This window comes from Camelus dromedarius, chromosome 24, assembly GCF_036321535.1.
Source record: "Camelus dromedarius isolate mCamDro1 chromosome 24, mCamDro1.pat, whole genome shotgun sequence".
Taxonomy (NCBI): Eukaryota; Metazoa; Chordata; class Mammalia; order Artiodactyla; family Camelidae; genus Camelus; species Camelus dromedarius.
In genome coordinates, this window is record NC_087459.1 from 9015795 (window position 1) to 9040607 (window position 24813).

Genomic DNA, 24813 nt, shown 5'->3' on the forward strand with positions numbered 1-24813 from the left:
AACAACAACAATATTTTTAATGGACAAAGGTCTGAATAGATATTTCTCCAAAGAAGATAAATGGCCAGTAAACACCTGAAAAGATGCTTAATATCATTAGGGAAATGCAAGTCAAAACCACAGTGAGACACCACACCTACTAGGATGGCTGTGATCAGAAAGACAGACAATAACGAGCATTACTAAGAATGTGGAGAAGTTAAAGCCCTCATACTCTGCAGGTGGGAATGTCAAATGATGTGGCTGCTTTGGAAAAGTCTGACAGTTCCTGAAAAGGTTAAGCATAGTTACCTTATAATCAGCAATTCGGCTTCTAGGTATATATCCTAGAGAGTTGAAAACAAATGAAGTATGAAAACGAATATATGAATGTATATGTATGACTGAAACTTTATGCTGTATGTCAGAAATTACACAGCATGGTAAATTGACTATACTTCAATTAAAAAAAAGAAAAAGAAAGAAAAAGAAAGAAAACAAATGTAGTGGAAATGACTCAAATGTCCATCAACTGATGAATGGATAAACACAATGTGGTCTATCCATACGGTGAAATATTATTCAGCCTTAAACAGGAACGAAGTTCTGATACATGCTACAACATAGGTGAACCTTGAAAACATTGTACTAAGTCAAAACCAATAGGGATTTGGACAGGGATTGTGTTGAATGAATAGATCAGTTTGGGGAGTATTGCCATCTTGACAATTTTAAGTCTTCTGATCCTTCAGCATAGGATATCATTCTGTTGATTTAGATCTTCTGCAATTTCTTTTAACATTTTTGGGGTAATTTTTCAGTGTATAAGCTTTGCACTTCTTTTGTTAAATTTATTCCTAAGTATTTTATTTTTGAGGCTATTATAAATGTAATTGTCTTCTTAATTTCATTTTCGGATTGTTCATTGCAAGTTTACAGAAATACAGTTGATTTTTTTGGTATACTGATCTTGTATCCTGCAACTTGTTCATCAGTTGTAATAGTTTCTTAGTGGATTCCTGGGGACTTTCTAAATACAAGATCATGTCATCCGTGATTAGAGAGAGTTTTACTTCCTCCTTTCCAATCTGGTTGCGTTTTATTTCCTTTTCTTGCCTGATTGCCCTGGCTGGGACCTCCCGTACAGTGTTGAACGAAAGTGGCAAGAGCAGACATCCTTGTCTTGTTAATGATCTCAGGGGAAAGCTTTCAGTCTTTCACTATCGAGTATGATGCTTGTTGTGGGTTTTTCAGAGGTGCCTTTATCGGGTGGAGAAAGTTCCCTTCTGTTTATAGTTTGTTTTGTAATTTATCATCAAGGAATGTTGAATTTTTGTCAGATGCTTTTTCTGCATCTGTTGAGAAGGTCATGTGGTTATTGTCCTTTATTCTGATGATGTAGTGTAATATATTGATTGGTTTTTGTGTACTGAACCACCCTTGCATTCCTGTAATAAATCCTGCTGGGTCACAGTGCATACTCCTTTTTCTGTGTTTCTGGATTCAGTTTGCTTGTCCTCTGTCCCTGAGCTCATAAAGCACATTTTGTGGACTGTGTTTGCTCTGCTTCACATGTGGGTTTATGGGCAAGACATCGGCAGTCTGCACCTTAGGCTTTGAAAGAGTGTGGGTGTCTTCTGGCCTCAGGAGCATTTCAGGTCCCTCCTTCCCCACTGGCACCTCAGAGTCTGACTTGCAGATGTGTGGTGGCCAGAGTGGTCCATGGTCCAGGATGCTGGTCAGTTTCTTTGAACCACTTGGAGGTGGAAACAGCCCAGCTCAAGACCCTTCTTTTCCTTTACGCTGACCCTGTGGCCTCCTGAAAGAGTCAGTGGCATGGAGGAGGCAGCGCTGGCCAATGGTGGGTTCTGGGCCTGATTTTCCAGTAGTTGGAGAAGTTGGATGTTTGGCTAATCTTAGAGCTTCTGGGAGAGGTAACTGCACTATCTCTGTGATTTTCTAATGCACTCTCTGGGGCTCTTATCCTGGTGTCAAGATAGAAGTCTGCCATTCGTGAAGCTGGAGAGTAGAAAATTACTTGTTTTCACTAACCTTACAGTGAAATCATGTATTTCCTTCAGTTCTGAAGGTAGGCAACAAACCTCTGTGTCATTAGGAGAAATCACAGTTGTTTTCATGTCCTGTCACAGTCGTCACAGATTCCTGAGATGTTGTTTATGCTCACCACTACTTAAGAATTACTATCAGTAGACCTTCTGTTGGACCTTGTTATTTAGAACATCATGCTGAGGACAGTCATTCTTTTCCGCACTCCAGAGTCCTTCATCTCTAGACTAGCGAAAGAGCTCCTTTCCAAGGGGGGTGACTTTCTTACCCTCAGGGACTTGGAGTCCCCTTTAAGAAAGTGGGCATAAGTTCCTGGGGAAGAGGAAGCAGCAGGTGTCATGGGGGACAAGGGACCCAGGCCTGGAAAGCTTTAACAACAACAGTGTCCTAATGCCATCATGATTTGCTCTTTAAAGCCCAGCCATGCTGGGGGTGGGTGGGGTGGGTGTCCTGTACACTTTGTTTTGTGCATAATGTAGCTACTTAAAAGCACAGATACCTCTACATACTATTTGATAGCCTGAATTACTTATTTAATTATCTGTAGTACATATCTTTCCATATAATAATATACTTTTAGAACTTTTTAAGTGTAGCACTTTAAGAAATATAAATCAGAGAAACAATGCACGATTATTATGAAGAACAGAAACACTGAACAGGTAAAGTATCAAGTGCAGGCCTGGCCTTCAAAGGATCCACGTTGTGCTGCTGTCAGTGCTAGGACCTCCTGGAGGATCAGGTGCCAGAAGTGGAATTGCTGGGTCTGAGGGCAGGCCTTTTTTCTGTGGCTTTTGATGCTTATTGGAAAACTGCTCCCCCAAAGCCACACCATTTCACATTCCCACCATAGCACTGTGAGGTTTGCCTCCTGAAATCCTTGCCAACACTTGTGTATTTTCCTTCTTTTTTATCTTTGCTGATTTGATAGGCTAGCATGTGTTCATTAGCATTCCTTTGATTCATTGCGTGGTTGAATGGTTTCATTTGGTTTTGGCTCTTGGTTTGTTTTTTTCCTCTCATGAATCACCTCAGTGTTCTTGGCAGTATCAGGGTCCTGGCAGGATGCAGATGCAGCCGTGAAGTCTCTACAGGAGAGTAGCTTACTGAGGGGACCAGTTACAGACAGCTGAGCCTAAGGAAGCTGGATTCCTGTAGCTGACTGTGAGCCTCTCAGCCCTGGAGAGGGTGCAGGTGGGAGGGACCAGCACCTGAGGGGGTCACGGTGGTGGGAGAGAGGTATGGCATGGGGGACAGCCATGAGGAATAACCCCCATTTCTCTCCTGCACTCCCCCCGGGTGGGGGGCTCCTGCTGGTTCCAGGGCTGTAGTATGCAGAGTCACTTGGGGCACAGAGAAGGACAGGGGCTGCATCTGGGAACAAATGGGGCAAGAGGCAGCATGGCCTTGTCTGTGCTTTTTATACATCTACCTTTGGAAGCTGTTGGACCTGCAGTCAGGAAGTCCCCCCATGGGGAGCCCTGCTGGCTCCCCATCCCAGGGGTGGCAGGTGGGGAGATAATGGTCACCATGGCCAGTGGGCCTGTCTCAGAGCAGGTCATTGCATGCTGAATTGGGGTGGCCATGGGCCCTGGGTTTCTTTTGCACTTTAATTCAGGCATTATGTTATTTATGGCTGTATGCTGTAAATAATTTTGTAGACAAAGCATGGGTCTGTGGTGTTTTACTGCAGGTAGCAGCTGTACCCCAGTCAAGGTATTTGAGTCAGGCCCAAGCTGAGGTGCACAGTACTGAGCCTTCCATCAGTGCAAGAAGGGAAGTAAGCTTTCCCCAAACTGGAACATTTTGTGTAACAGGGTGATTGACTTTGAGAAGGAAAGACAAAGGAAGGAACTTTCAGCCATTCTCCCTTCCCCAAGTCTCTTTCCTCTAGAGTATCTTAGAATATCTCAGAACTGAGCAGGCTGCTTCTGCTGAGCTTAGGGCTGGGTCTTTGGAGGGCAGGGGCTTGTGTCTGTGGAGAGCCCTGTCCCTGTAAGGCTGCATGAGGGCTGCACAAGGGTCCTCAGTTAAGCCCCTGAGGGCACGTGGGGTTGGAGAGTTCTTGGCTCTGGGACTGTCAGATGCCCTGCAGGATACTTAGCTCCGTCCCCAGCTCCTACCCACTAGGTGACAGTCCCTTCCTGTCCCCATTGTGGCAGTTTGAGATGTCCCCAGATGTTGCCAGATGTCCCCAGGGGCCCAGTTGAGCAGAGTTGAGACAGTGGGACAAATAGGCAGGACCCTTTACAGGGGCCTGTTACTGTTTTTATAGTGCAGCCTGATTTTAGAAGGGATCCTGAAGAGCCAGAGACCTCTCCGTGGTAGGCGTGTTGGTGTAATATTTTAGCTGGTGCACTTTCCAAGTTGGTTCAGGAAAACTTGCCCATAGAGACAAATAATTTCTAGCCCAGGTTGTTAAAGATGTTGAGAAAAAGGACAGTTGATTTGTAGAAGGGCCAGGCCAGGTAAAAGGGCCTTGTTTGTCCAGAGCAAAATGGTGTTAAACCCTAGTGTTGTGTTTTCCATGTGCTCTGGGTTGCTGTGCTGGTTCCTGTTGGTGGGAAAGGCGGTCTGAGCAGAACTAGAGCCTTGCTGATGGCCATTTGGAGTACGTTACAAGATGCTGGTTGTGTGGTGCGGGCATGGAAGGTCGTGGGAGGCAGTTTGCTGTGAGTGCCGCGGAAGTCACTGGGGAACTGGTTCAGGTGACACAGCACTTCACATGCTCTTTGGAGAAGCGATTTGCCCTCAGATAGTGGGCGGCCATCACACGGGGACCCCTGATCCTGTATCCTTTGGTCATGGGTAAGGCTGAAAGCAACTGTTCTGTCCACGATGCTGGAAGGCACCCCACAGGGGATGCGTTAGGAGTGGTGTGGTGGGGCAGGCGGGCTTGTGCCGGCCGTGCTGCTCTGTCAGGGCTGCCCGGCCACTGATGAGCCCCTGAGGACCTACTAGGGTGACCCAGGTGTCAGTGCCTCCTTTCTGCTGGGGTGGGTGGGTCCAGAGGGTTTGGCTGCTGCCTGACCCTACAAGTCTGCAGTCGAACTTGGTGAGCTTGCGTGCGCAGTCCAGCACTGTCGGTGGTGGAGTGTTGCGGGGGCTCGCTGACTGGGGCACCCGAGTCTTACTTCCTTAGAGCCCCTAACCTTCCCGAGCTATTATGAAGATAGAGTATCCCTCCCCTGCATGCAGCCTGAAGGAGAGCCGTTCTGTTCCCACATTCTGCATGTGTTCAGTGGGTGCTTGCTGCGTGCCTGGGGCTGTCTTAAGCACCACAGGTCCAGCAGCCTCCAGATGCTCCCAGCTGACAGAATGCTGGGCGAGGGCATGGCAGGTATGCAGTTGAGAGGTGCCAGGAGAATGTGAGGCTGGCAGGGGTTCAGGAGGGGCTGCCCAGGCAGTCAGGGCAGGTGTCACTGAGCAGGTGACCTTTGAGCCAACCCTGGGAGGGGAGGGTCCAAGCAGGTGGTGCAAGGGGAAGCCGTGACCAAGTCCCACTCTCGGTAGTGTGAGGCCGATTCCAGGTGACCAGTTTATGCCCATGTAAACCATGGCGTCCTGAGAGGTGAACGCCAACTGTGCCACGTCCATGATGCAAAATGCTCTGTGTCTCAGCCTGACCTTTTCCCTTTTCCCTCTTCCCATCAGCCAGGGCCAACTCGTTTGTAGGAACAGCCCAGTATGTTTCTCCAGAGCTGCTCACAGAGAAATCGGCCTGTAAAAGGTAACCTGTTTTCATCTGATCCATAATTCTCTTTTTGCTCAAGTAGCTGGTGCTTTTTTCCAGGTGAGATTAATAGTAAAGAGAGCAGCACCTTTCATGGCCTTTACATAGCCAAGCCTATTTTGGAAGAAGTTAGCATTTTGTCTTTTAACCAGTATCTTTTCTTTGATAACCTGTGTGCTACTTTGTTGTCACTACTTACACTTTCTGGGGCAGTTTTGCTTTATGCTTTGAGATTTGCTCTTGTTCCTTTAGGAACAGCTAACTGTTCAGTGGGAGAGAAGTGTAGCCCACAGGTTTGTATTATGTGCACGAGACTTCCTGCTGTGTCCCGGAGCTGAGGGATCCCTGGTACTGCCTTCGATTTGGGCAGCCTGGCTGTGGCAGCAGCTGCAGGTCAGGTGTTCAGTGTCATGTGCTCTGCATTGTGCAGGACAGGCCCAGAAGGCAGTGTCTGTGGGAGGGGATAGGACTGAGCTAGTTTCTCAGCAGGGGCCCAGCCAGCACTACCAGAGGTAGGCCTCGTGGTGGCCACAGGTTTGAGGGCCTGGGTGGAGGCCTCAGTTGTGAAAATTAGAAGTGCAGGGGGCTGGGGAATGGAGAAGGGTTGGTGGCAGGGCAGTTGGAAGTGGAGGTAAAGAAAATGAGGCGCCAATGGCCAGAAGCTGGGAGGAGTCTGGGGAGCTGTCTAGTGGGCATGAGGCAGATGGAAGACAGGTGGCAATAGAAACTGGGCTTTCAGAGTTTGGGGATGACAGGTTCTGTGGTTGAAGCTTTTCCTTGGATTCTTCTGCCCTGGGCCAGATGCTCAGCCTACTGGCACCATCCCTGGATTTGACAGACAGCCACATGGTCCCAGACTCCCTGCCTGCCCTTTGCAGCGCTCTGGGCAGACATGCAGGAAGTGGGGACTGGTTATCTGTTGGGGGTGGGCAGTGAGGGAGATACAGCCTGTATATCTTTTTATGCTGTTAATTTTTTGAATCATGATATTTATTTTTTAAGGAAGTTAAGAATTTTTTTCCTCGTTCAAAAAATGGTACCTTTCAAGGTAAAGAAAGAATTTTTAGAAAATACAGAGAATTAAAAAACCCAAAACGCTCACAGTCTCCAACCCACTTAGGTTGCAGATCATGACTTGGTATATGCTTCCAGCTACTTTTTTGTGTGTGTTTTATATGTGCTTACCTAATCTTCATGCAACTGCAGTCATACTGAATAACCAGTTTTGAATTCTGCCCCCTGTGATAATATGATGGACATTTCCCCATGTCACTAAAATTATTTACAGAAATCTTTAACAGCTGTATGGGTTTCCAGCATACGGATTTTTTGTAGTTCTTTGAACTTTTCCTTTATTGTTGGACGTTGAAGTATTTCGCATTATTTGGCACAGTTAAACTAGTGTGCCTCTTGTGTGCAACAGATCCTGTGCTGTGGGGAAGAAGAGTGCTCCTGCCTGTTCCATGGGAGAGTCTGCCCCAAGTGCCTCTGTTAGAATTTCAAGAAGTAGAATGACTTTGTTTAACAGCATTTAAGAAAATCATTGGTATATACTACTTTCCAGAGATGTTTCACTGGCTTCCCCTTTTAGTTTTTATTGTATGACAAACCGGTCCTGCTTGCAGTCCCACTCCCTGGGGATGACCCTATGAAAGCAGCAGAGGCAGCCCCACCCCACAGCCCTGCCCCTCCTCTCTGGCCACTTCCATGTCGAAAGGCCATTGCCTGTCTGTCAGCGTTCTTCTTGTGTAGCTCCTCATTTTAATGACACTAAATGATAGAGATAACCAAGTATGAGGACTGTTGAGTAGAATGTACCTTCATTTTTTAAATGCCCTTCACTCCGACTGTGTGTTGTGACTCGGATATCTGACTTCTTGCATTTTTAACCCACATCAAGTGCTTCATCTGCCTCTGGCCTATGGTGCTGTCCGTACATGTACGAGGACAGAGCCTTCACCTAAGGCCCCCAGCATGCTCACTGGCTTGTTGTCTTTGCCCACACCCTACAATTTCATCTTCCAAAATGCCAGGCTGTGGCCTCTTCCAGAAACTGACTGTATTGAGCAACCTAGAGCGTATGTACATCTAGGGCTTTGGGAGAGGCAACTGGCCATGTAGGGTGAATTGCATCTTGATGCTTTCATAAGGCTGAGCTGAGAATAGAATGCAAAAATAAATACAAAAAAAATTTTCCTACAGAGGAAATAAAATATGCAAAGTAGATCTTCAGCTGTGAACTCTTGAGATGCACTGAGGGGAGAGAATGAACGGGAGCAGGGCGGGAAGGAGGGTGGTGAGGAGAGCAGCCCCTCCAGGGTCCCTGCCAGCTGTTTATGGAAAGGACTTCGGGAAATTCAGAGCTGTAGTGTGTGTCTTTTAAAATGTATAATTAAAATGTTTATAAAGGAGGGTGAGTCTGAGAAGGGAAAGAGAAAGCTTGCTTTGTGCACATCCTCCAGACTGTGATTTGGCTGCTTGGCATGCGTGAGCTTGTGTCTGTGTCCTGGGGGTAAACAGTGAATTGTGAGAAACTCTGAGACTGTCCTTAACCGTGCTAGCCTGCCAGTGACAGGGGCAGCCCTCTCAGTGCCCTGTGCTCCAGCACTGGAAGAAGGTGCTTTCCTGTCAGAGTGTTTCCTGTGGTCAGGAGTGGCCGCTGCTCCCTGTTCAGGACCAGACTGCATCTGTGAGGACCTTGGTTGCCCCCAAGGGAGGTGACAGAGCTGTGAGGGAGGTGCATAGCCTGGCCCAGCAGTGCCTCCAGTGTGTGTGTGAGATTCTCTAGTCCCAGGTTCAAAGGGAGGCCTCTCAGGGAGGCCCAGAGCAGGTTTCCACTCTCACGCTGACCTGGTTTTAAAGGAGAGAAATAGATCTGAGGCTGAAACGGGTGGTATGAACAGACAGGATGGAAGTGACTGCTTGTCACTGAGATTTTACAAATGTCATTCTTCTTTGTCTTTCCCTTCCCTTAAAGTTCAGACCTTTGGGCTCTTGGATGCATTATATACCAGCTTGTGGCAGGCCTACCACCATTCCGAGCCGGGTAAGAGACCCCCCTTTCTCAAATCACCACCCCCTCCAAGCCCCTCACAGCAGCCTGACAGAGAAGTGGGAGGGACAGTCCTGGGGGCTGGGCCAAGGTGGGGGAACTTTTATGACAGTTCTTTAGTGAATGTGGTGGCTCTTAGGGGACAGAGGGAGACCACTGTCACAGGAAAGATACAGCTCTGTACCAGGGAGGTTTCTGTGACACTGCCCATAATGGTGGTTTTTCTTATTTACAGAAATGAATATCTAATATTTCAGAAGATCATTAAGTTGGAATATGACTTTCCTGAAAAATTCTTTCCTAAGGCAAGAGACCTTGTGGAAAAACTGCTGGTAAATATTTTGAATTTTCTTCTGGTAAGATGATCCAGTAGCCATACTCTGAGTCCCTCTGAACTTGTGGTCAGAGGGCCTTTCCTTGGAGGTGCCTGTAACTTAATAAAAGGGCGTTTTAGGGTTGATAGTGATTATAGGTAGATTCATATCTTCAGTCTTATAAGACGTTTTCAGGTTCCAGGTGCTTGATTCTTGACCTCAGTAAGATAAGAAGTTACTGTGTCATTTTGCATTTGCTCATCAACACACATAGCATTTTAAGTTAACAGACGCTGGAGCAACTGGGTGTATTACAGTGCCAGGTGGTGGTAAATCCTACTTAAGCAGCCTCTCTGGTTATCAGCTTTAGAGTCAGCTACATGAAGGTTTTAGAGATCAACCCAGGTAACATATAGCAAAGGTAAACTGATTTATCCAGGAAGTGTCTGTTTCTGTTCTAGTGTGCTGCCTCTTGTGCTCTGGCTCCAGGTCTTCTCTTCACTTGATTTGGGGGAGCAGCGTCAGTCAGCCTTTCCCACCTGTCCCTCCTGTATCTGTCCCCTCAGTGCAGATGTGCCTGATCTTCTGTGGGTCTGGGGGGCACAGTCGGATCCTTGTGGGGCCCTTTGAGATCAAGTGCTTGTGGGATACACAGGCACTTTTCTCCCTGTCTGTGAGAGCTTTGTGTCCACATAAACTCTTCATTCTCTTTGTTATTAAAGCCCACGAGTTCATGTGTTTCTTGTTTTAGGATTTTTAACTGTGTATTTTAAAAGAATACCTCCTGCTATTCATTAACTTTTGATGATGTTCATTTTCACCTGTAGGGGTTGGGGGAGGATGTGAAAGGAACCCCAGAGGGTGACTCCGTTGTCCCCGGGCTGCAGTGCCCTTCCTATTTCCAGGAGATCCTGAGAATCGAAAAGAACTACTCCAAAAGAATTTTTTGGTCAGAATTACTTTTTAACCCCAATGCTAACTTGTCTTGACTTTGATTTAAGGTTTTGGATGCTACAAAGCGATTAGGCTGTGAAGAAATGGAAGGGTACAGCCCTCTGAAAGCTCATCCGTTCTTCGAGTCCATCACATGGGAGAATCTGCATCACCAGACGCCTCCGAAGCTCACAGCTTACTTGCCAGCCATGTCGGAAGATGACGAAGACTGCTATGGAAACGTAAGACTGCCATGGGAAAGGAGTGGCCCCACAGAGGCGAGCTCTGCTCGTGCTGCTGTGCAGAAGTGGATCATGGCCAGAGGAACGGGCAGGTCCTCCAGGGCCTTTGGCAGGAGTGTCCCAGGGAAGCAGCAGGCTCTGCTGGCCGAGCTCTGAGGGAGCCACATGGGCCCCGGTTGTCTCAAGATTTCAGTGCCGGGCGCTTGGCTTCACCAGGCGTATACGCGCGCTTGTGTGTGCCTGCACACTTGAATGTCTTCTGCAGGTCCTCTGTCTGCTCTTTCAGTCATGTTTGCCATGTGGATAGCTCTGGCTTCTCGGTACTCAAGTGTTGCTGTCTGAGAACTGGCTCTGTGTGTTCACAGCTTACTTTTTGTTAGATGGCTTGTCCTCAGCTTTAAAAGCTGTGTGATTTATTAGCCTTGGAGAGTATTCAGGAAGAGCTCCCTATACCAGATGCCCCCCTTTGGACAGTTTAGTGAGCTTTGAAAAAGACTTTGACCCAGAAGAGCGTCAGATACAGAGGAAACTTGCTCAAGGAGGTGCTCCTTTTCTGTGATGTTGATAGCATGTCACTGGGACAGTCTCATCCGAGAAGTTCTGGAGGAGTCCTTTTAACAGGAAGGAAGAGGGCTTGGCGCTGAGGGTGAGGATTGAAAGTGCCTTTACCCAATACCCAAGGCATCTTCTGTGTTCCTGATCCTCTGCTGGTGGCTGATGGTGGCACATGAGGTTGGACTCCGAGTGAGCCATGCGGAAGTGGCACTCCTGGGACCACTTTTGGACCAGCACAGCTGGCAGTGTCCTCACTGCTCCATGGGGAACACCTCCGCTTCAACCCCATGTAGCCACATCATCACATGTCCTTTTGGCCTGGATTTTGTGCTGGGGGTCTATCCGAGGTACTGCTAAGGGGAGAATAGTAGAGAGCAGAGATAGAACCCCTGGAGCTTCCCATGGGGAACAGTGCAGTGGGGCCCCCAAGACAGAACTCTCCAGCAGGCGGTGGTGGCGGCAATAAACCCATAGCTCCGTGTTGACCCTCGGTTCTCCCATTTCAGAAATGGGGATGATGGTAACTTCCGTCTCACTGGCTTCACAGGCTCATTGAGACACCCCAGGAGGGGGAAGAGGGGGGCTTGTAGAAGCCTCTATAAACTTTGAGACACTGCACAGAGGCAGCTTCCACCCAGGGAGTTCTCAGGAAGTGGAGAATGCACTAGAACAAAGTCTTAGCTGGAGAGGCCGAGGGAGTGTCCAGGGGCTACTCCCACCCAGGATCCAGTGAGGGAGGCTGAGGCTGTTGTTGGCACTGGGTGAGCACCTGGGAGAAGGCTGCTCCCGGCGGCAAGTGAGGAGGGTGGGCGCAGAGTCTGCAGGCGGGGGCCAACCTCTGTGGGTGGTGGCCAGGGCCTTTTTGGAGCCACAGGGCACTTGGAAGGATTTGCTGTGCTCTGGTCTCGGCCGTCTGACGGCACCTGTTCCTTTCTCTCACCATTGGCGCAGCAGGGCTCTGGTGTGGGGCCTGTGGCCTGGTGCGGGCGACACCACTCCTCCCCGCACCTTTTCTGGGGAATCTTTGGCCTGGTCAGCAGCTCCAGGAGCGCATGTGCCCGTTTGGCATGTTTGTGAGTAATTCCATTTTCTGTGTTACCACTGGTGTGTAGTTTTCTCTAGAATAGCAGGCAACTTTGTCTACATCAAGCTTAATTAATCTGTTGAGATTAAAAGGAATATACATATTTTAATTGAATTCAGTTAGTCAAATTGGAACTTGTGACGACTGGACTCAGAAACTTGGAACCATGAAGCCATAGGAGGAGGGCGCCTGACTTACAGGGTCCCAATCCTCCAGGGCTCAGCAGGCTCCAGGTCCTCGGTCTCCCCTTCCTGGAGATGAAGACTGAGGATAAGCTCCTCTCTGGAGCGAACATCTTCTGACATTCCCATCAGAAGGGGACCCAGGGCAAGCAGGATCCAGCCCTTAGTCTGGTGGCCAGCTGTCTAGTGGAGGAGAAACTGGAGCTGGCCCGCACTTAACAGCATTAACAGAGCCAGGCTCGTCTCCCACGGGGCCCTCAGGACCTCGGGCGTGCGCTTGCTCTGACAGATCAGAGAGTGTCTAGAGCTTTGGATCGGAGGGAAAGTTAAGGCGTGGTTCTCACTTTGTGCTCTTGTCTGTGCAGTACGACAATCTCCTGAGCCAGTTTGGCTGCATGCAGGTGTCCTCATCGTCCTCCTCCCACTCCCTGTCAGCTGCGGATGCAGGGCTGCCACAGAGGGCAGGCAGCAACATCGAGCAGTATATCCACGACCTGGACACTAACTCTTTTGAGCTGGACTTACAGTTTTCTGAAGATGAGAAGAGGTTGTTATTGGAGAAGCAGGCCAGTGGAAACCCTTGGTAAGAACTTACAGATGGAAGTAGTGCTCTGTTTAAAAATGCCGGGTCGAACGCTCAGGAACAAATGCCAGACGAGGTGACTGAGAGAGCGGGGCACCTGGCTTTGTCACTGCCGCCTGTCAGGGCTCTGCACCCTCCCACCTGCCCAGCTGCCTCAATGTGTCCAATTGGAAATGGGTGTTGGGAGGGTCAGCCTGTGGTGAGTGGCTTTGGGACCCTCAGGGCTGTAGCCCCTGGGGGTCGGCATGCAGGCACGCCAGCATCCTTGTCGGATATGAATTTATCATGATTTAAATAACCGCTGCCCTCGGTGAGACATTTAGGGTGTTCTGGTGTGTTTGCTGTCAACCTACTTTCCCGATGACCTTGCCTGCCCTTGAGTGTTTCAGTGCTCTCAGAATGGGCTCACATGAACTGGCATTTGTATTCTTGTCGAGGCAAACATCTATGTTCATTGGCCATTTGTGTTTATATTTTGAGATACTTTTGACTATTTTTCTTGTATGTTTTGCATCTTTTTAAAATTGACACTTCAGAGCCATGGATATGAACAGTATTTCTGTTTATTTTGCAAGCATTTTTCTTCAGTTATCTCCTCATCCTGTTTGTGCCTGTTTTTTATTTGGAAGTTGTAAATTCTTACAAAGTCAAGCCTGGTTATGTGTTTATTTTCTGTTTTCCATCTTGGTCCTGTTGAGAAGTGCTTTACCTTGACAATTTCTTCATGCATTTTGATGGTTTCACCTTTTGCACGAGCGGGGTGGGGTGGGGTGGGGCAGTATGTTGAGCGAGGGGGATTTGAGGGAAAGAGGACCCCGGAGATGTGGGAGCACTTGTACTGCTACCCAGAGTGGCACTACCTAAGTCTAAAGATAAAGATGCTAAAGAGAAGACATTGAGTTCTCTGATTCATGGAAGGGAGGGGTCTACTCCACAGAAACTGGGCAAAACTGTAAAAGTGATAAAGAAATAGGACAAAAGCTATCTTTTCCTGGCTTTATAGATGTGAATACCTTTCTGTGTTGTGTCTGTGAAGAGAAGGTTTTTGCGTGTTATTTTGGTGCCATGTAAGTTGCGGCATCATTTAGAGACTGAGCATTCCGAGTTCTAAAGAGAAAGGAATTGAGTATTTTAAATGTACATGTGGGCTTTTTCAAGGCCAAACATTGGAAATCCACTATAAAGCACTGTACAGGGAAGTCAGGTGTGGAGGTAGGAGGAGCCCCACTGGAGCTGGGAGGTCGAGGAGCTTCAGGCCATTGACAACACTGAGTGTGCGGGGTGCAAGTCACTGGGAGGAGGCCCGGCACTGCTGTCCCGCATGACACACTAACTAGCTGGGTTAAAGATGTGGCTGCAGACTCAGAGAGTGAGTTGGTGTGTCTACCTCCAAATTGTACTTTTGCCTTACGAGTGAATGAGTCTACAGATAGGACTAGACTCGCCACTTTGCTTGGATTCGTCTGATATTCACCCCAACTTTACCATCAAGGAAAGATGTTCTTTTACCTAAGTGCTTGGCAGAAAGCACAGATAGTGCTGAGCACCCCTTTGAATTTCATGGTTTGTTCTGGAGCAAATGTATTGCCGTGTGCACTGATGGTGCCAGAGCAAAGATGGGTTAAACCGTAGTGCCGGATCACGGACCCAGGCCGTGGCACCAAGCAGAGTTCGGAGAGCCAGGTTCTTCACAGCCAGATGATCACCAGATGAAAAGAAAGGAAAAGAAGCCAGTCTCACTTGAATAGTCATTAAAAATGATTGGTTTTGTCAGCATGCTGTAGACCGAGGTGGGAAGTGCGCAGACAGCACTCCTGCTGCAGCCCAGGTGTGACAGTTCCCTCAGGAACACCCTGCATGAGGGTTTGCATTGGGAGAGGGACTGGCCGCTCTTTTCCTGGAAGACCGTTTTCACTAGGAGATTTGACTGACAAACCATGGTTATTCAGACTTGGCTGTTTGTCCCACATTTTTCTGGAAAATGAGCAGAATGAGCCTGTCACTTCAAGGAAAGCAGCTGCCGGTATTTGTTACCAGTGATAAAATCAAAACCTTCAAGTGAAATTAGAATTTTGGGAAACTGTATCCATCACTGTGAACTTGATATCTTCCCAGTACTTAGAGACTTTTCTGAGGCGATAGGAAGCGATATTAATGCATTGATTTGTTGATATTGTAGAATGAAATTTGTCAATCTTTAGAAGATCTCCATAACTCAGTAAGCCACTCTTTTCTAGATGATGGGTGTATGGTGCTATAAAACCATAGAAGGATGGAGACCCATTCAAAGTGCAAGGTAGACTGAGGGTTTCTAATGTCACAGAATGTGAAAAACTCATTCTTGGGAATTCAGATTTCCCATGGCAGCAAACCTGTAAGAAACTACACATGTGGAGGTTTGGTGTTTTATCAAAGAAGAATGCCCTCAAATATCTCCAAAGACTATTAAAATACTCCTCCTTTTAAAATTCCTTATCTGAGTGAAGCTGATTTCTTCATGTACTTCAGCCTGGACAACATATCACAGTAGAGTGAAGGCAGAGGCAGATCTGAGAATTCAGCTCTCTTCTATGAAGAGAGATAGTAAAGAGATTTGCAAAATGTGCAGCAGTGTCATATTTCTCATTGTCTTTGTTTTGGAAAGAAGTTATTTTTTAAAATATTACTTATATTCATATGAAATAGATTTATTATCTTTTTAATGAATTAAATATTTGAAAATGTCTGTTTTAATTGCTTATACATAAATATCAATGAATCTCACTCAAATAAAGGAAAGCTCTTTGGGGTCTTCTGTAACATTTAAGAGTATAAAGGAATCCCGAGACCTGAAGGTTTGAGAGATGGCATTTTAGAGCAGAGCGGCTGTGGTCCCCTGGTCCTTCCTCAGCTGCATAGAGGCCTCTCGTGGGGAGCTCTCCTGAGGTGGTCAGCAGAGCTGCACTGGGACTCCGACGGACTCGCTTAGCTCTCCTGGGGGTGGCTGTGCTCTGAAATGGTCCCAGTATAATTTAATTGAAGTCTTCCACTTGTTATCAACTTGTGACTCTTTACTATGCATGAAATTCTTTTTTTTTTTAACATTTTTTATTGATCTATAATCATTTTACAATGTTGTGTCAAATTGCAATGTAGAGCACAATTTTTCAGTTATACATGGACATATATATATATATATATATATATATTCATTGTCACATTTTTTTTCTCTGTGAGCTACCATAAGATCTTGTGTTATACGCATGAAATTCTTATACAGCAGGACCCGTTGGTCAGAAGAGCTTTCTGTCTGGCTTTGTTGTTTACCCGTGTACTCCTGTGCTGCAGGAGATCCTTGTTACATCTCCTTCTCAGAAATCTTGATTGTTTTCTCTTTATTCAAGTCTTGTTTTGTTTGTTGGTTTAGTTTTTAAATACTTGGAGAGGGAAGCATGGTGCTTTTCCTCATGAAGGTCACAGTACTTTTTTTTGTTGTTAAAATTATTCTTGTTTTCAAAACCCATATGATGCTGTGTTGGTTGACTTGGGCCTAGGTCCTTGGTTACGGGACCTCGGTGGGTAAGCCCCAGAGGGCTTTGTGGAGTGGGCGTTGGTCTGATTGGTTAGGCTAGGCAGACCCAGGGGATGAGAGGATGTGGCTGCAGCAGCTGGGCCAACCTTCTAGCACGTGGGCTGTGTCCCAGGAGGAACCAGGGAAAAGCAGGTGGATGTGCTCAGACACTTACGTGGTAAAATTGTCACTGTTGGGGGTGACAGTTGTCTTATGCTTTTTAGTGTTTCTGAAGTAGAACCTTAGATCAGGAATGCCAGTAAAATCAGAATATAAAGCAGTAGCTGTAAACTTTAACCAAAGGAAGGAACCTGCAGGTGTTAGAATAGCCTCTTTTAAGCTCCTAGGAATCAAAGTGGACTAGACTTGCTAATAATGTGTATTCAATCAAAACCTGTATTTGAAACTTTTCTAAATTCCTGCCATATTCAGATAAAATGCTTTATTACTGTGGTAGAAACACCAGATAAGATGTTCTCAAACCAGATTTCCAACCTGGATCTTTTAGGGATTTGTGATTCTGAGCAGCTCAGTGGTTTCTGAGCACTGAGTCAGGGGTCCCAGCTTGAGGAGGTGACTTAAAAACAACAGTTTCTGTCCTGAGGTTGATTCCCAGTGGCCTCTGCCCTTTTAGTGGGGTTCCGCATCTCACCCCAGCTTTGTTTAAAGTAACAAGGATGTGTATCCTGGGCTCAGGTCTGCTGCACTGCCTCCCCTCTGCCTTTCCTCCATAAATGCTGCTGAGTCAGAGGTGAGAAAGGGTGATATTTCTAGAATCTGAGGACTCTGGTCCAAATACAGATTGAAATTCTATAAAGCAGTGGAACTTGCATGCAAAGTTACTTTTGGAGTTTTCTCATTTTACTGAAGTGAGTTTGGATCTCTGAAGGGGAAGCCTTGCTTAAAGCAAAGTTCACAGTGCCGTTGGGAAGTTGGTTTCGAAGGGAGGAGTTTGGAGAATTTCTGTCTCTGACTCTTATATGAGTGTCTCATTCTTGTTTTTATTCTTTTTATAGGCACCAGTTTGTAGAAAATAATTTAATACTAAAAATGGGTCCAGTAGATAAGCGAAAGGTAAGTTAGATTCCCACCACTCCTTCTTGTGTGTCTGTGTCTTCCTCCTGGTTCTCACTCAGGATCAGGCCTTGCTCCTCGGGCTCCTGCTATTACTCATGCACATAGCACCTCCATCTTGGTTCCCTTTAAGAGATCATCTCTAAATTTGATAGCTAAGGAAGATTTCAGCCATTCGGGAGAGGCGATTGAAACCACGTGGCAGGCCTTGGCAGACAGAAATGCAGCCTCTCATTTCTGACTGGGGAGCCAGCTTTCTGATTTCTCCCTGAGGCTAGCTTCACTGAGGTCAAAGTTTCTGTCCTGTTGAGGAGGCTCTGTTTGAGTCCTGGCAAGTTGTTTATGACTTCATTCTAATTGCTCTTGAAAATATTAAGTAAATGGATTAAGTAAATGAATTGTGTCAAAAATATCACACACCACAAATGTTCTCTTTCTGCCGATGTGGACCTTTCTTAGTCAAGGCTCCTGGCCTCCATTGCTGGCCATGCTCAGCCTCACCCACCCCCATGCATCCTCGGTGGTGGGAATCTCCATGAAGGAGGGTTGTGGTGTGACTGGCCAGCAGGCAGAACCTTGTGCCCTGGTGTGGAGCAGAGGGCATGAGAAATAGTAGGGCCCTGACTGCTGATGACAGGCTACTTGGAGCTGGCTCAGTGACAGGGACCTGAGCCAATGTGCTGGCCTCAGGTGCACCTACCTATACTGCCACTTCCCGACATGGCAACCAGAGTAGCGAAGCCTGGAATAGGGGTGTTGGGGTCCCGCTCAGCAGGGCAGGCACGCCAGGCCTTGAGTGCTTCCCATTTCTCTCTGACCCAAGGGGCTGTGTCCAAGTAGGAGGGAGGTGTGCACGCCCCTCTGTCGCAGGTGAGTGGGCAGGTGGCTGGCAGTGGTCCCTGTGCTTGGAGCTCCTCTGACAGTCCAGCCTCTGAGGCAGTGGTAAGTGCTGTCAACACCCACTTTTGAGCCTTAACAAGCAGTGTCCTTTTTCTTTCTTTGTTTCTTTTTTTGCATCAGGGTTTATTTGCACGGCGACGACAGTTACTGCTCACAGAAGGGCCACACTTATATTATGTGGATCCTGTCAACAAAGTCTTGAAAGGTGAAATTCCATGGTCGCAAGAACTCCGACCAGAGGCCAAGAATTTTAAAACCTTCTTTGTCCACACGGTGAGTTTATCCCTACAGGTTCTTTGCAGGGCAGTTGGAGGCCTTTGGATCTTTGTGCCTCTATTCAGAGCATCCAAATGCTGTGGAACTGAGGGGGCAGCTGGAGTCGGGCAGTGGTCTCCCCCTTTCTCACGTTTGTGGCTCAGTTCTGATTTGGGCCGGGAGGTACCTATGCTTGTTTTTCAGTTCAGCAGTGATGCAAGGGAGCTGTGTAGGTCATCACGTGCATGTTTAATCTCTGCACATATGTGGAGGGAAAAAATTCCATATGCTCATGTGCTTCCAGAAGGTACTTGCAGCGGCTGCAGTAGGATGGCAATTTCTTCCAGTTGCTCACTGATGGGTGGAGGTGCTGGTTGTGGTGGGACTCCCTCAAGAACATGAAATGTTTCTGTCTCTGCAGCCGAATAGGACGTATTACCTGATGGACCCGAGTGGGAATGCTCACAAATGGTGCAAAAAGATCCAGGAGGTGTGGAGGCACAGATATCAGAGCCACCCAGACGCCGCTGTGCAGTGATGCCGGCGGCTGCTGCACTCGCTGCAGGACATATGCCAGCACGGCTCGCCGCCACCCGGGACGCTTCCAGACCACCTGCCAGCCATCTCAAGGGGGACGCAGACGGCGGAACCTTGCAGCTTTTTAATTTAAAAGAAAAGAAGAAAAACAATACCCAACCACACAAAGAACAAAACCAATAACGAAAAGGAATTCAGGGTTGCTTTGCTTGCTCTCTGTGCTCTGTGGAGGCTTCCCGCACCCTCCTCGCCATGGGAACCCAGCGCTGTGCACGTCTCCCTGGTTCCCGCCCAGATTAGTGGACAGACTCGCGTCACCAGCTCTCCATCGCGTGCCCCTGTCATCTGCCAGTCCTGCTGCGGCTCAGGGGACCAGGCGTGTCTCTGGGCTCTGTCTGCCCCCAGATTACTGTGGAACTCTTCACCAGGGAGCCGTGCAGGACTCTGCTGGGGTGGCTTCTGATCTCTGTAGGGCAGGAGGGTCCTTGGCTTTTGTCCATATGCTCCTTTCTTCACGTCCCTAGTTGATGGCCTGATCCCTGTGGGCCCATGCTCGCCTCCTCTAGTAGCCCTGGCTGCGAGATGTCTGCGGTTCTTGCTGTCTGTCTGTGAGTGCTCTTGCCTTGTCAGCCAGGCAGGCTCAGGCGGTAAGGAGTAGAACAGGCTGTCCAGGTAAAATACAGAGCCATTGCCGAGGTGAGGGCCAGTAGAGCGTTCAGATGTCCATCCCTCTGAGCGGGTTGCCCCCTGGGGCCAGAAACTGAGTGCCTGCCTGGAAGGAGCACTGTTAGCGCTGGGCCCACTGAGTGCCAAGTGCACCAGGTGATGGGGCTCTGTGCCCCCCCACCCCGTGTGGGGCTAGGGCAGTGGGGCAGACGGGCCTGGTCGCCCCCATGTAGGGGATTGCGAGCTGACAGCCCCTCTGGTTTGAAAGGTTGGGTGTGCAGGGTAAGTTGGCCCTGAGGGTGCCTGGTATCTGCAGACTGGGCCGTCCTCCCTCACAGCCAGGGGCATGGAGGAGGGCTGGCTCCCACACACCCTCTTTGTGCCGTAACGCTTGTAGTCTAACTCAGAGTGTTTTCACACATCCACAGTGAAAATCTAAAAGCCTTCTTGTGTTGCCAGGTCATCTGGTCCCCATCAGATGGACTTTGCCTGGAAACAAGTGTTAACCTTGCATGAGGGGCAGGAATACCACACTTGAACCCGAGCCCCGGCCGTCTCACCTCCAGTTGCAGGGTGATTTCCTTTAGCTTTTTTGTGGCAGCACCCTGCTCTGTACTAAGGGTGGTCCAGGACTTACTAGTCCTTTGATTTTCTTTGCTGCTGCTCCCTGGACAGAGAGAACTCCTGTCAGCCTGGCGGGGCTCGGCCATTCCTCTCCCTGCCCAGGTTGTCCCAGCGGGAAAGGAGCGGGCACTGCCACCTGCAGGCTGCTGCTCACAGACCAGTTTCTGTCCCCAGGGGAGGAGTGACTTTGCCATTTCCTATAATTTTCCCAAAGGCGCCAACAAAAAACTCCCGCAGATAAGATCCCAACTACTTCCCTGCCCTCATGTCCTATCTCGAACCATCCATCACCCTGTGTGACCAGTGGTCCAAACTGAGAGGAAAGATGTCTTAAGTTGTTTTAGTGATAACAGTGGCTCTTAAGTTAGGAAAAACGTGCAGATGTGGAGAATTCCACTGTGTTTGGGTAGGGAGAGGGGTTTGGGTGGGAGCAGAGGTGGTAGCCAGGTTGGCCAGTGGTTTCTGCTTGGGCCTTGTTCTCTGCTCTGCGAGAGCTGCAAGAGAGCAAGTGTGTGCGTGTGTGCGCCGCATGTGTCGGGGATGCCAAGGTGTTGGGGGACGTGCCTGCCCTTGGGGCGTCCCAGAGCACTGCCCTGGGCATGTGGTTGTAGATGGAGGCCCCTCTGTCCTCTCACTTTGGAAAAGCTTTGCCTGTGTTCACCTGCTTTTCAAAAAGTGAGTCTGTCTTGACCATTTCTTTCAGGACTTTGATTTCAGGGGTACTCCTGTGTTTATATTTCACTCCTGTCAGAGCGTCCGTGTCTGCACATGTGCATTTAGGAGAGTTGGGAGCCTGCTAGTGCACAGCGTCTTTCCTGGGTGTCTGGTTACAGGGAAACAAGCAGACCTGATGTTGGCTTTAAAAGGAGCGCTCAGCTGGGCTGCTCAGGGAGACACGACTCATCTGTCGCATTCTTCCGTCTGGATCACGCCACTACCTCCTGGGCTTAACCGACAAGCTCCATCTTAACCTCCAAAACCAGAGAATAAGGGGTTCGAGGTTGAGCTCACAGCTGGCAGAACTGAAGTGACTGCTCTGCCTGAGCCGGTGACAGCTGAGCCCTTCTCTGTGGGTCACCTTTCTCCACTCACTCAGAATTCTCTTTCCTTTTTTTTTTTTCTTTCTTTCTCTTTTTGGAAGCCCCTACATACTCTTATCCTATGCTTACTCATGTCAGCTTTAGTTTTATCCAACTCATCCTTTGAGCCATCGTCCTGGCATGCAGCTGCCTTATGTTCTAAGATGTGCATGTGGGTGTCAGTCTGTGCACACATGCAGGCATACCTAGAAATATATAGAAATGTGGATTTGTCCAAGGTGAGAAAGAAAATGCCCTATTGTTTAATAGATCCAGGAGCATGTATCTTACTGAGAGAGGTTAAGGACAGGTGTAATGCCAAACCCAGCACCTGTCAAGCAGAGATGGTCCTGCACCATGTGGCCACTCTTGGCACAGAGGGGAGGGAGGATGGCCAGGAGGGTCAGGGTCTCTACCGGCTCAGACAGCCCACTGTGCCTTGCTTCTTTGGGAACACGAGGAAGCCAGGTTTGGATGGGGTTGTTTCCTTCCCTTTCTGTGGACCTGACTGGGCGGTGCACTTTGGGCAGCCCTGTGTGGAGCACGAAGCCCCACCCAGTGAGAGGCACCTCTGTGTACCTGCCACGCTGAACCTTGACTGTGGGGAGGTTTGTCACAGACTTGCTTTGGGAAAGGTGGCTCTTGGGGTCATGCCGAAGCTGCTGGGAACTGTACCTGCCTCAGCCCCCTTGGGCAGCCCTGTGGTGTTTGTGGCGCAGGCCTGAAGGAATTGCAGGAGATGGCCTTTGGCACAGACCCCGAGGACAGGGGGCTCTGGGTGATTTAGTACTTTATTAAAACATTTGTTTTCTGAAAAAATCAGTTGTAGGCTCAGCACCCAGAAAAGACCACTGTGACCTTCTTGGTGCACAGCCTGCCACCCTCTCCTCCCTGCCCGCACACGTGTTTGCTTTTGTAACTTAAGTGGGAACATACAGCATATACCATTTTGCATCCAGCTTCTTTCACTTAATGTCACGTTATGAACAAAATTCAAAAACTTTGTTTTTAATGATTGTAGAGTGTAATGGTTGTTTTTTATCGTAATTTATCTGACCACTTTACTGCTCTAAAGCATTTAGATGGTTTCTGGTTTTTCACTATTCAAATAATGCTGTAATGAATATCCTTATAAGTCTTTGATTTTTAACTCTGATCTCCTCCCCTTGCCCTGCCATGCCCTGTCCAGATTCCTAGCAGTGGTATTTTGGGGTCAAAGAGTTTATTCATTTTAAAGATAGTATAGACTCTCTTCCTCTGTCTTGCTCTGATGTTCAGATGCTCAGAGTTCCAGTACAGGACTTCCTTAGCTGTGTCCTACAGATTCTGAACAAATCAATTTCTGGTGAGTTGTGTGTTCCCAAGAATGTTTGAATAAGACTGCTCTCTCTCTCTCTCTCTCTCTCTCTCTCGCTCTCGCTCTCTCGCTCTCTCTCTTTTTTAAAATGCTAAAATGATGTTATTACTGGAGGCCATTTGTGACAGATTTTTCCAAAAGCCGATTTCCTTATTTTCATGGAAAGAATCTGGTTATGCTTGCATGTTACCTTCCCATCCCTGCTGCTGTGGTTTTCAAGTGCTTGGTGATATTTTCAGAATCTACTTTGTGTCCACAATGGTACTGAATTTGCATCTGCACAGTCAGCAGAGATAAAGTGTTGAACTGACCTTGCCACATACTTAGTGGATGATTTGTAATTAAGTTTATAGACTCAGAAAGTACATTAGGCCATTTGGAATCAGTAAAAAAACAAAGGCTCTACTTGAACAACCATGTAGACAGTTGGATTTTATAGAAGTGTATTTGGCCTGCGCTCCCCCCTCCCCAGTGTTTTTCAAATTGAGGGACTCAGGCCATCTTAGTTCAGTAGAGCACACTGGCTAGGTTTTTCCATTGTAGAATGTAATTGCCCTGGCTGATAAGGATTTAAGGATTTCTCCTCCCCTCTCGCCCATAGTGTTGCAGGTTGCCTAGTTATCTTTAAGTCCAGACAACCCAAATTTGGTTTCTTTCTTAATTTTTCCACTTTAGTTTGGGGTCTGTCAGTTCTGAGGGAAAAGATGCATGAGAGATTTTTCTAGGTGCCATGCTCCATGCCACTTGATTATGCCAGAGATGATGGCCAGATTGTGCAGAATTAGGTCTTCTGCCCTCCCCTGACACTCCAAGCCCCCCTCTCTCCTGGTCAGTCCACAGACTGAGGATGCTTACTGCCCAGACTGCAGAGGCTGCAGCCACCCTGCGAGCATGGTGAAGGTACTATTCTTGGAGATGTTGCCATATGCGTTTTTCCATATTGTTTCTTTTCATATCCAAATGTAACATGAACTGATGGTGACTCAAGTGGGTGTGGTCCTTCCCTCTTAGGCAGCCTACATGGCAAGTGTCTTAAACCAGGGCAGGAGTCACTCCCAGAGCCTCCAAGGGGTGCAGGCTGCTGGCTCAAGATTGCAGGGTTGTAAATCAGGCTGCCTCGAGAACCGGTCTGGGGAGAAAGCTCTTCAGCAAAGAGCAGTTTTATCTGTAGCTCAGACAGCCTTGCTGGGCAACTGAACTAGCCTACATGTATACCTAAATTTCCTCCAGAACTCATTTCTTCGATATGAAGAAATACCAAACTTTATGTACAGAGAACTTTTTACAAAAGGCACACCTTTTTTAGCTGTGTAATCCACCCTAATCTAACCCGTCTGGCTGAGTGACTGAATAGGGGTCATTTTGCTGGTGAAAAGCCTCTATCACGATCATAAGTTCTGATTGGACATTGACAAAATTAAATTTTTTGCAATATTTAGAGCTGCTGTAGCTGTTCCTTAACAACACAAAATAGGATGAATCAAATAGTACGTTAGCTGTCTTTCAGGTTGGTGGCAGTCAGTTAGAACGTGTAATATTCTCTACCTGGTCTGTAGCTGTAACTGTGATGTACAGGCAAAGCAAAAATTAAGAAAAAAAAAACTTATGAAAACAAATAATGCAATGATATTAGGATATACACTTTTGTATTTTTATTCTTATATAAGGTTATTTGCTGGCTATTGTTGGCCTCTAGTTCAGTCTGTGTTATTTAAAATCTAATATATGAATTATTTGGATTGAATTCATGTTCGGGGCCACGTTGTTGTATGTATTGATGTACAGCCTTGAATGTGAATAATTATTGTAAACTATATTTTACAACTTTTTTTCTGGCTTTATTATATAAATTTTCTATTTGGTCGTTGATTTAATCATATCATAATTTAATGAATCTGTTTATTCTTTTTTTCAGATATTTGTGCTTTAGATGTAGTTACCGGATGATGAATTTTCCACGTATGCTCGGTAGTCTTGTAATAAAAAAGCATGTAGAGTGTAGACGTTCACTGACTTAGCTCTCTTCGTTTGGCCAGGGCGCTGGTCG

General features: G+C 47.5%; 1 protein-coding gene across 6 annotated transcripts in view; it reads left to right on the forward strand.

The window, feature by feature from the left end:
• PDPK1 (3-phosphoinositide dependent protein kinase 1) overlaps positions 1-24767 on the forward strand; it is a 73106-nt gene extending 48339 nt beyond the window's left edge. For 5 of the 6 annotated variants that reach the window (XM_064478362.1, XM_064478366.1, XM_064478365.1 and 2 more), the window contains 8 exons: positions 5701-5776; positions 8757-8825; positions 9067-9163; positions 10147-10320; positions 12507-12724; positions 17291-17348; positions 18369-18521; positions 18925-24767. In XM_064478362.1, coding sequence (XP_064334432.1) covers positions 5701-5776; positions 8757-8825; positions 9067-9163; positions 10147-10320; positions 12507-12724; positions 17291-17348; positions 18369-18521; positions 18925-19041 — 962 coding nt within the window. In that variant the 3' untranslated portion in view covers positions 19042-24767. The remainder of the gene's footprint in view (positions 1-5700; positions 5777-8756; positions 8826-9066; positions 9164-10146; positions 10321-12506; positions 12725-17290; positions 17349-18368; positions 18522-18924) is intronic. The other variant, XR_010377637.1, reaches the window with a different exon arrangement.
• Positions 24768-24813: the final 46 nt, after the last annotated feature.